Below are 11621 nucleotides of genomic sequence, written 5' to 3' on the forward strand. Positions count from 1 at the left end.
CAAAATTATAATTTTTATTTTTTTCTTATTTTTTAATAATTTTTTTATTTTTTTATGATATTTTTTAAAAAAATTAATTTAAAAAAAAGATTGTAATTTGAAATGATGATTTTTATTTGAATTAAAATTAAAATTTTTATTTTCTTAACATTTTGAATTATAATTTTTTTTTCAATACTTTTTTATGATATTTTTAATTTTTTTATAATTATTTTTTATAATTTTTTTAAAATATAATTTGAAATGAGGATACTAATTTGAAATGATAATTTTTTTTATCAAAATTATAATTTTTATTTTTTATAAATTTAAAATTTAATTTTAAATTTTTATTATTTTTTTGGAGAGAATAATTAAAAGTGTTAAGTGATATGGCGTTTTTAAAAACGTCGTTTGGAATGGCATTTTTAAAAACACCATTCCGAATGGCATTTTTATTTTTATTTTTTTCTGGTCTAGTTCACATAAAAAATGGAGAGAAATGGAAGGATGACGTGGCATGATAAAACGCCATTCAAAATGATATTTTATCATTTCTGCATCAATTTGATAAATAAATTTAGATTTAAATTATTTTGATAATTAATTTTTTTTTATATATTATTTAAGAAAAGGGCCGGGGAATCACAGAACTCGTTTGTTCCAAAATCCGTCAAATTGCACAACTAAAGCAAGATAGGACTTGTTTTTTTTTCCTTTTTAATTGGTTCGGTTTATAGCTGAGTTGATTGATTCGGATATGGGGTAATAATTTCTCATTGGAAGAGATCTTTTCCTCAACCACTGCTTGATACATCTCAACTACTGTTTTTTTTTTTTTTTTTTTAAAAGATGCATTGCATGGATGGTGGCAGTCCAGTACCGGGTCCTTTTTTTTCTTTTTGACAATGATGTCGGCTATGATGGCGGCTGCCAGCTTTTGAGGACGGGGTCCAGCCTTGCACATTCAGTATCTCTCACCAAATAGTTTCAACTTGGATTTATCATTGGAGGGCGTCTACAGGACCTACCCCATTGGGTCAAACCAAAAAAAATGATGACATAGAATCTGACATCCACTTGTGCCAAACCGTGCAAAGAAGACACGAGAAACGACAATTACCCGGTGAGGGCTACGTCGAGTCACTTGGTTGTTTGTTGCTGTTTGTTCTTGGAAGAGAACAGGATGAATCCCCTCCAACAACTTTTCTCGAGTTAAAACACAAGAAAAATTAATTCTGAGAAACCATGAACTATAAGAGCAACTTGCTGGAGTTGATATGCATAATTGCAACGGTATTAATTTCATATGCAATGAAAATAATATAAAAAATAATTTTTTTATTGTTATATGGTATTGATTGAAAATTATTCAGTAAAAATAAATTTAATTGAAAAAAAATTGAATTCTGAGAATGAAAATGGGCGACAATTATTTCAATTATTTAGTTAAAAAAAATTTTATTTCCAATCAATCCTTTAAAATTCATTCTCTATCTCTTTCTAATTTCAAATCTTATTTCGATTCTCTTTCCTATATCAATTGTAATCATAAATTAGATGTGTTCTTATTTTTATTTATTTTGATTTCGATGCCGATAGATTAGTTATATTTAATTTTTTAAAATATTAAATATATCATAATTATCATTGTATGATGTGACATATGGTCCCGACTCCTTTTCCATCCTCCTCAGACTCGCATCAGCCAACTAAACAAGATGGTCCATTATGTGTATATATGCCTTGCATGCCATGAATGATGATTATGGAAAGTGTGAGACACACGGCAGTGAATGTTGCATGCTTCCACATCCAGAGAGAGAGACGGAGACTTCTAGCTATCATACCTCCGTCAACAGTTCTCAAGGTCTTATCGCTTCGATCTAATGTATTCAAAAAGATTGCTTTTAGCATAAGCCATCGTAACATTTGTAACACGCCAATTATTAAAAAAAAATAATTTTAAAAAATATTTAATTAAAAAAAATAAAAATTTAAAATCAAAATCGAAATCGAAATGAATGACTCTCGTTCTAATCATTTGGTTGAAAAGAGTTCCATTTCGATTTCGATTTCAGAATGGAATAGGAATAGCTCAATTTATTTAGAACTCAATCCCTACTATTTATGGATTCAAATTTTCATTTCAATTCCGATTCTGATTCCGATTTCGATCACGAACCAAACGCTCCAGAGGATTTGATTATTCTGATTCCGATCCCAAGCCATTCCAATTCTCATTCCCATTTCGATTTCGATTATGAACCAAATACCCCTTTAATTCAATTGAAGATATCTATGATTTGATAAATAACACTGTGAAAACTATATAGAGGGAAAAAAAAGAGATTTTTTCAAGGCTGCACGAATACAATAAGGGAGTGTTTGATTCGTAATCAAAATCAGAATGAAAATAGGAATTGAAATGGTTTGGAATCGGAATCGAAATGGCCAAATCTTCCGAAATGTTTGGTTCGTGACCGGAATCGGAATTAGAATCGAAATTAAAATGAAAATTTGAATCCAGAATAGAGATTGAGTTATATATAGATTGAGCTATTTTCATTCCACCTTAAAATCAGAATCGGAATAAAATTTTTTTCAATCAAATAATTAGAATGAGAATCATCCATTTCGATTTCGATTTCAATTTCAATCTTTTACTTTTCCTAATCAAATACCTTCTAACTTCTGATTAATTCCTAAAATGATGTTAAAAGTCCCCAAGCACAGCAAGGTATGCAAGAAGCAAAGGGACCGATTTGACAATTCCAAATAGATCTGGATGGAGTTTAAAGGTAAGATCCATTGTATCTGGAATTTGTTCAGACAGCCCACCTTTTAGAAGTCATATTTTTTTATATAAAAATATTTATAATAATTTTTTTAGATTTCATCATTTTTCAAATTCTACAATGATGCGACAACCTTTAAGGGTTCATTGCACGGCACTCACATGTGAGCATATAATGACATTTAGGCTTTGAAACATAATAGTGAAATAAGAATTTAGGTGAATATATCTTTCAAATATGAAGGAGCTAGCTGACAAGATAGAAAGCGAGATTAATATAGTAGTTGAGATTTGACTCCATAATAATTTCCATCTTATCAAGGATTCCTTACCATGGTTATGATATTATCTAAGTTATGTAAAAATTCTCAAATTATTATTAGTTTTTCCTTTGTTCGAACAATTTTCCAAATTATTTTCTAAAAATAAATAGTTATAAAATTATTTAATTATTTTCAAATTATGTATAAATATTATGATTTATTCACGAGTAATCCATGACTATTCTATTTTTTTATATCTTACAAATTAATGATACCATCATATATTGCTAAATTTTTTTAATATCATTTTTTATGATCACCTCTCCTATATTTATTTCAAGTAAACAAGCTTACCTTTTCTTTGATTGTTAGACAACATTCTCACCAGTCATTCGATTTCTTCCAGAACTTTTGATGAATTTACCCCTTTTTTTTTTTTTTCCAAATTGGAATGAACATCTCCAGTTGAATTTTTCCTGAATACTGAACCTACCATACAGCTTACTACTCACTATTTTAGCAAATCCTAATCATAAGGAAGCAACATCATGTCTCCTTGTAGCTCCCTCTTATTAGATTTTTTGCTCCTGAGCTGGGGCACTTTATTAGAACTAATATTTCATAGTATATATATTTTACATGCAGCTACAAAGAGATGTCGCACCCTATCAGCAGGATCCCTTTTTTTTTCTTTCACCTCCTGGATCTATTATACTGATCACAGATTGCATGTAGTGCAGGTAGCATAAGCTGGCAGCATGTAGGAAACAGCAATGAGAGTATAAGATTGTTGAAGTGGTGGGGCAAGAAATTAAGATGTGGAAGCCATGACAAATTAATTGTAAGCATGATCCACCAAGCTAGGCCGAAGTGTCCAATTCATTGCATACTGAACTGAATTGGTGCGAAACTAGCACAATCCAACTGGTTAACCATTCAGTTCGCACCAATTTGAAATTTGGCCGGCCGAATTAGGGCAATCAAACCATCCAGTTCATCCTGTACCGAACCAATAGCCGATATGTTCAGATCCTGATACCAATTCGGCTGATAAGGCTACATTTTTAATCCATTTGTCCCTCGTAGGACCCTTTGCACTCATGGATGCGCATGCACATGAATTCTAGTGAGAGACCTGAGAGGAGACTGGGCTATTATTTCTAGTTTCTCCAGCGAAAGGAAATTAAACGAGGGAAAATTCACTTCAAACTATGTGGATTTTTGGCATCAAATTTAATTGAAAGGAAATTATGAGACTTTGAAACATACTAGCAGGCCCAAGAAGCCTTTGTGGAATAATATATTGATAACCTGAGTTTGGATAATACTCAGTCCTACTTCCAAACTATCTTGTCTGTCTATCTTCTTTTCCCTAGATAATACTTCTTAGAGACTTCCATTCTTTTTTTTTTTCTTTTTGATAAGCACATCTATTCATTTTTATTATGTCTCATTTTATTAACAATAATAGCAAATCATTACCCCTGATGGCTCTTTTGTATCATGTATGAACGCTAAAAGTTGTTTGAAATATTGTCTAGTGGAATGGTCCCAAACCAATTGCAAAATTTTGTCCACTCCTTTAATCAATAGCACTCAGTCCTGCTTTTTGATAACTCAACCTGGACATGAACGATTCCTGGTGAAGTCAGTGACAGCTACTGGCAACATAAGCAAAGAATTAATATTTACAATGATAAAAAAACTTATTTACGAAACCGATAATTTCCAGCAGAAATTACACATCCAGCTTGGCTTTTTAATAAAAGAGGGTAATCTCAATAGAAGGATCCCAAGGTTGTATAACACTGGTGGGAAAAGGAAGGAGAGAGAGAGAGAGAGAGAGAAAATGATAATATTAGTCCGAAGGAAGATTGGCTGGAGATGAAATGATCAAATGCTCAAAATCCACTTCCAAGTATTTGGATTTGGGGAATAACTTCCAATGAAAAAGAACCTATGAAATTTCCACATTTTCATACATCTAAATATCCAGGGGAAATAATGTACTCTCTCATAAATGCTCTTGATGAATGTAGTTTCCAATAGGAACATGAAACAAGCTTCAAAGAATCAAAATGCTAGAAAGTATAAGACAGAGTCATGAACAATGAAGTATAGGAGACCAAAACATGTTAGGAATTCGAGAAGTTATGATAAATATGAGAAGTTTAGGAGTGTTGTCATTATTTAAATTGTTGAAATGACTCTATCCTCTATTGATAGATCAATATATCTCCTCACTTGTACACTAGAAATCAAGAAATAGGAAATAATGTTTGATTCTACAATATCTACTCAAATATTAGCCCCCATATCCTCCTTTCCTATTCTCATTCAAATACTAAGAATGTTTCAGTATAAGCAGACAGACAAATGAAAAGAAAATGCACAAGTTGAAGAGTTGGCCACTGCATCTCTAATCTTCTCAACAAATGCTGTGCTGCCAATGCTACCACCGTATAGAAAGAACTTTATTTTGGATTCTTTCAGGGTACCTAAACTTGTAGGACTTGTGACTTCCATTAAGTTCTTGATTTCCACAAGCCAGCAATGCGATGCTTTAATATCATTCCACTTCAATACCATTCCACTTCAAGGAGATATGCATCTACATGTAGTCATACAGAGCATATTAGAAATGATCTTCAGAATAATGATGATGCTTATCTACATGGTGGCATGCCCAGGATGGCATGGTGTTTCTAATATCTGGAACCATTATGTCTTGGCTATAATTCTAAGAACTTCTAGATGTACTACAAGGTTCCAAAAGCCATCATATTTGATATAATTCCGGTTCTAAGAAGTCTGAATTGCACTGGCTGAACTCAACCCTGATTACCTTAACATCGATTGATAGCTTTTGGACTAAATATTAGAGGCCTGCCTCATAGGGTTTAACGCATCAAAGTTCGAGACTGTTCGTATTATTTGGATATCAGTTTGATGTCAAACAAGAGACTCTATATTTATTTAAGCAATCTTACTCAGGACAATAAAAGAGCGTACCACTGATCTAGAAGGATTCAATACGCTGAGTAGAGAAATGATCCCAGGGTAAATACTAAACTTAAAATCTTAAATTTACATAAAAGACACCATTGATATATGATATCAATTTAGTCCACTCCAGTCATAGAAAAGTCTGTTCAGTTCAGGAATACTCCTTTTTTTTTTTTTTTTTTAACAAAAATGTGGCTTACCACCCAATCAGTCAAACAGATGACAACCAGGTAGAAACTTCATATCAGAATATATTTTTAAGCTGAGATTTTAACTATCATCAATCTATAGCCAACGGCATACAGCTGTTATCTTGTCCATCTTTTTGGGATCATCCTCGGTGCTACTTCATTGTCAGTTGAGATGTAACATCGTTTTCCATATCATCGTACATAATACTTTAGTATTGGATGTAATCCACTTGTTTTTCACAATCCAATTTCCTAACAATTTCTTAACTATTCACTTAATGGCTGCACCATCTCTTTCCCTCTATGAATGCGAAAAGTGTTCGAAATATTTTCTAATGGAATGGTCACAATCCAACTTCTGTCGCCTCCTTTAATGAATAGCCTCAGATCTGTTTCCTAATAATTCAACCTGGACAAGAACCATTCCTGATTGAGTCAAAGAGTCAGTTAATGGCCACATAAACAGAGAACAGATATATGAGAAAAAATATTAGTCCATGTGATTTCCCTCCATGTTCATACAATGATTAAGGAATGAAGCAATTGACATGGATAGGGATCAATTTGCTCCAAATAACATAATTTCAATGAATGGCACTGTTAAAGCATAGGGCTAATATTGCTTCGTTCTTCACCTTGAACATCAAATTCTTGCAGAAATGCGGTCACCTGACATGGATCGCTTGAGTAATGGCTGATGAGCTGGGGTTTATTTTCTGGCACTTCAAATAAGTTGAGTTTCACACTGGAGTTCTGACTGTAACTGGAAGGCAAATTTGGTGCATGAAACACATTATTTCTAGCAGAAGTTAAAGATTGAGCATGGCTGTTTGGTGGAGTCACAGAAGGTAATCTAGATAGAAGCATCCCAAGACTGCAAGACATTGAGGGGAGATGGGGAGGGATATGCTGGAAAAAGGAGCCCTTCATGGGTTTATTCCAATCAAAACTAGCCAATTTGCTTGGAAATTCCTCTTCCTCCTCACAACCAAGTCTCGGCCTGCACTTCGAAATCTCACTAATCTGCAGGTTGTGTTTGGGCATATTGGTATAATGATCTGAAGAAACTGCATAAGGTCGTTGCATAGCAAAGATGCCAGGAATGCTCTGAAGGTAATTAAATTTTCTCTGTATATTGATCACCAAGTTAAGATCTTCTGCAACCTTCAGCAGCCAATGAGATGCAAGTTATTAAAATAAAATTATAATTCAATAAATCCAAGAGAACTCCATTTATTCTTCTCTAAATCTCATGCTGGAGATTTAAAATATTCAGAATTTACATATGAAGGCTTGGAGGAAAGACCTTATCTAGTGAACCCAGTTGAATCACACCTTCCTTTACAGCAACAACTGCGATAGTCTGTGAAGTATAAAGCAAAAGATCAATCTTCTAAACAAAGCCGTACTCTTTCTCCAAAAAAATGAACAAAGTTGTGTTTCAGTTATTTGCCAATTAATAGTCATACCTGGATGCCAGAATTGAACTGGGATTCCCAAGCCTTTGGTTGCTGTTTCCAGAATTACAGAAGAACATACGTGACAAGGGGGAAAGAAGAAGAAATGAGAGATAAATTTGAATGAAACTAGAAGCAGGTAATATATTTACTAAATCAAGTGGTGCATTCCATGAAGAAGAGAAGTTGGGATCTGTTTCTGTGGGGAATTCCCCAAACACCCACTTGTGGCTGTTATCAGCTGCCACCTTCCCCATCAGTCTGAAGAAATTAAACACCAAGAAAAACATCCATTTTCCAACGCATTTAGTTCATATTTTTTCTCCAAATTTTCAACATTATATGATATGGAAGGGCAAGATTATAGTTCTTCATAGCATTCTCACCCTTCACCATAATTGTAGACCTCATGTGACATCTTAAAGAAGATGTCAGGCCCAAAGGATCTCCCCTTCCTGAAAGCATTCCCCACACGCTCGCACTCGTAAAAATCGCAGAAGCCATCTTCCCATACCAGAATCCTGAAACAATATCATGCCAAAAGCCTCAAAGGAAAAAGTGAAGGACAAAGGAAGGAAGGAGAAGCTTGTTTGCAATATACTGCAGAAGCATTCCACTTAATGTTACCAATTTCTTTTGTTCCCATTGGATCTATCAAAGATCCCTTGTCCATCATCCCATCTGCCACCAGTTTAATTCTTATATCTGAGTCACATATCAGCAAAAGAAAAAGAAAACCTCATTCCATTTCTTTGGTTCTGAGATTTTACCTTGGTGGAGGATAGTTTCGAGGGAGGATCCTCCAAAAGACAGCATATACCCATTTGGAAGAATTAGTAGAAGAACAGAAGCTTCTAAGAGCTTGTTGCCATAGACAATTAAGCAAAGGAAGCCCACCATCCATGAGAAAGAGAATTAAAAAGAAAAAAGAAAATGGAGTGTGGAAGTTCTTAGCCTGTCTGAAGGTTCTCTTATAAGTAGAGGTGGGACAAGGAGTTGCTTTCTAGTTTTAAAACAAGTCACCAAGGGCGCCCCACTCCTTCCCAACCGTTATCCTTCTCTTCTCTGGAGGTGAGCGCGTTCTGCAAGTTTGGCCACAGGTTAGGTGTTTGGGGACACTTCGGCTTCAGGCAAAGATATGAAATTCGGAAAATACATGATAATGTTGCCAAAATTTCCTAAAGAATTCAAATATATAGATATAAATATGAAAAGCATTCAAAACAACAAAAATGTCATAAGTTTTTGGTTCATGTAAATTAATAAAATTTAAGATTATTAAAATGTCATTGTACTAAAATGTAGAACAAGCATAAGAGAATAAACAATTGCCAAAAAGAACAGTGACATATAGCATTATTTATCTTTAATTCAGAAGGATTACTTGGATTTGCTGTGAAGCATTAATTCATGAATAATGTATACTTTGTACATAATTGAGGAATATTTTATTTGTTTCGAATTAGTTGAAGAACAGTTGGTCAATAAAAAGAGAGAAGAATTTTGAAAATCTTGATAATTAAGAAAATATTGTTACCAATATTCTTAAAGTTGGTTGGCTTATTATGTATGGGTGAAGAAAAGGACTACCAAGCATCAAATGCACCACTTGTTGCAGAACATACGGGACTACTTGGCTCATATGTGGAAACCATAGCCCTGGGTTGCGTCAAACTGGCGACATGGTGAGGCAATAATTGAACTTGGTTCATGCTTGCTCTTGGAGTCACGGAATGGGGAAAGCATATCTTTGAACACCGACACCAAATACATGAAGAAAAATATGTTCCATGAGACTCAGATATTTTGGAAGTAGAATGTCGGTCTCATTGGCTTCGAGCCTTGTGTGGTCCTCGTACTCCTACCTTTAGCGAGGGACAACATCATGGGCTGGGGAAGAAAACGTCATGTACTCATCAACTTTTATCCACAAGGCATGCAGGGTGGACTGTCTTGGGCATCCAGTGGATGCATGATGAAAATGAGGTGCGTTGGGGTGGGTAGTAAACCATTCTCTCATCTAGCCCGGCTTGGCTTTTGGACTAAGAAATATCCTATTACTCCTAAGTACCCATTGCGCAAATAATCAAGAAACTAAGAGGGTGTTTGGTTCGTAACCGAAAGTAAAATGAGAATGAGAATCGAAATGGCTTGGAATTAGAATCGGAATGGTCAAATCTTCCAAAGCGTTTCGTTCGTGACCAGAATCGGAATCGGAATCGAAATTGAAATGAAAATTTGAATCCATAGAGAAGAGTAGGGATTGAGTTCTATATAGATTGAGCAATTTTCATTCCACTCTGTAGTCGAAATGGGACTCCTCCCAATCAAACGGTTGGAATGGAAGTTATCCATTCCGATTCCGATTTCAGACCCCTAATCCCCCTAACCAAATACCTCTTAAATATTGGGATTATGTTATTAAAGGAGAATTGAAGGAGTTGCCGGAATTGAGAAAGGTTTTACTAACATTGGAGACCCCTATTACAGAGCTTGTGCATGGAAAACTCCGAATGATCAAATGGTTCCTCTGTCAAGCAAGCCTTCTGATATCGAGTGTAGACTGGTCTTGAGCTTGGATACAAACCGATCTCGAGATGGATGATCCTGGATATATTCAATTGACCTCAGATTTGGTTGAGATCCCATCTCAGCGTCTCACCGACGATTGGTCTACTCGATTAACGACTCAAGCCTATGGAATCCCCAAAAGTCTCGAGACAATTTCCATTATATATGTGCATATGGGCTAGATTATCATGTATAGCATCTGCGAATGATATATGTAACTGACATCCATGATTTCTAGTTAAATGGGTGTAGATTTTTCAGTTCCATTATCGGACATAATGATAATAGTCAACTGCATCCCCTTTGTGTATGAAGGGGAGAAATGGGACCTTAGGCAAGTTTTTTCTCTAGAAAAATAAGAGCCCTCTCTCTTTCTTTTATTTTCTATTGCTTCCAAGCTCCAATCAATTTAAGTATTAGCGTGTCTCTTATCAAAAATTCTTTAATGAGTATAGACTTTCTTTTCAGATGCTCCAAAGCGAAGGCACTCCAATCTGTCACCAAACCTTAGGATAGTATGAGGACCTCAACCACACTGTCCTAGATTTTGCAGCAACAAAATGTAATATATCATGGAGTTCTAACTCAATCATTAAATTATTTGAGCAATATTTATTAGATAAAATTATAAAGATACCCTTTCAATTTTAGCTCTATCTCACTTACATCTTATATATTTTAAAACGTATCAAACAGACCCTTCTATCTAATGAAGTATTCCGATGTGGCCCCGATGTTCAAGTAAGTACTGACATCATTAGCTTGTCGTTACAAAAGATGGAAATGCCCTTCTCTCATTTGAAATGGATTTTGATAGCAACCTTCCCAATTCTGAGAATTGTTCATTTTTCATCCCTTACTTCCAACGTCTTTCCTTCGATGAAATTTCAGCGACAATCACCATCCCACTCTCCGCTTGGGTCAGATAGTCTTTCCTACCCCATGCATGAGTGTAACAGCTTCTCAAGAACCTTGTTTTCCTCCACCATGGTAATGAAGCACCATCTTCTCTCCTTCGGTCAGTAATACCTCTTTTTCAAATTTTTTTCTTATAAAATCATGATTTTAGCGAATATTGTATTATTATTTGATGGCCAATCTAAAATAAGACATCATAACCATAGATTTAGGGACGTTGTTTAGATTTTTTTCTTACACAATGGTGTAATACTGTTGACTTTTAATTATGATATCATATTTTAATATTTATTATTTACATGCAATATTCATTGATATATGTTCTGTAATGGTTCCGCTCATGTACGGTATTTATTCCAATTGCTTCATAGTCCATATATAAGAGATTATGATCCTTCTATGTATGTATGTTGTAGTCTTATTTTTATTGTGTATGTGC

At 34.4% G+C, this 11621-nt stretch overlaps 1 protein-coding gene across 4 annotated transcripts; it reads right to left on the reverse strand.

The window, feature by feature from the left end:
- Positions 1-6276: 6276 nt before the first annotated feature.
- Positions 6277-8807, reverse strand: LOC105049529 (protein RICE SALT SENSITIVE 3). 4 transcript variants are annotated; one of them, XM_010929193.4, is made up of 8 exons: positions 8464-8803; positions 8321-8374; positions 8080-8214; positions 7846-7954; positions 7706-7747; positions 7543-7599; positions 6872-7400; positions 6277-6662 (listed from the first exon to the last, which is right to left on the reverse strand). In XM_010929193.4, exons 1-8 carry the CDS (start codon positions 8595-8597, stop codon positions 6607-6609), a joined length of 1116 nt encoding a protein of 371 aa, XP_010927495.1. In that variant the 5' UTR covers positions 8598-8803; the 3' UTR covers positions 6277-6606. The 4 variants fall into 4 exon arrangements, with proteins under 4 accessions (XP_010927495.1, XP_010927497.1, XP_010927498.1 ...); XM_010929195.4 differs by having other exon boundaries at positions 6277-6645; positions 8464-8802; XM_010929196.4 differs by lacking the exon at positions 8321-8374 and having other exon boundaries at positions 8464-8807.
- Between the last annotated feature and the right edge of the window lie 2814 nt (positions 8808-11621).

The sequence above is a fragment of the Elaeis guineensis genome, chromosome 8 (assembly GCF_000442705.2).
Source record: "Elaeis guineensis isolate ETL-2024a chromosome 8, EG11, whole genome shotgun sequence".
Classification (NCBI taxonomy): domain Eukaryota; kingdom Viridiplantae; phylum Streptophyta; class Magnoliopsida; order Arecales; family Arecaceae; genus Elaeis; species Elaeis guineensis.

Bases quoted from the DNA above. Each gene is read 5' to 3' on its own strand.
- LOC105049529 (XM_010929193.4), bottom strand. From the start codon at position 8,597: ATGGATGGTGGGCTTCCTTTGCTTAATTGTCTATGGCAACAAGCTCTT. The intron at 8,375-8,463 runs GTAAAATCTCAG...AACTGGTGGCAG, and splicing joins CGAAACTATCCTCCACCAAG to ATGGGATGATGGACAAGGGA. The intron at 8,215-8,320 runs GTAACATTAAGT...ATATTGTTTCAG, and splicing joins AATGGGAACAAAAGAAATTG to GATTCTGGTATGGGAAGATG.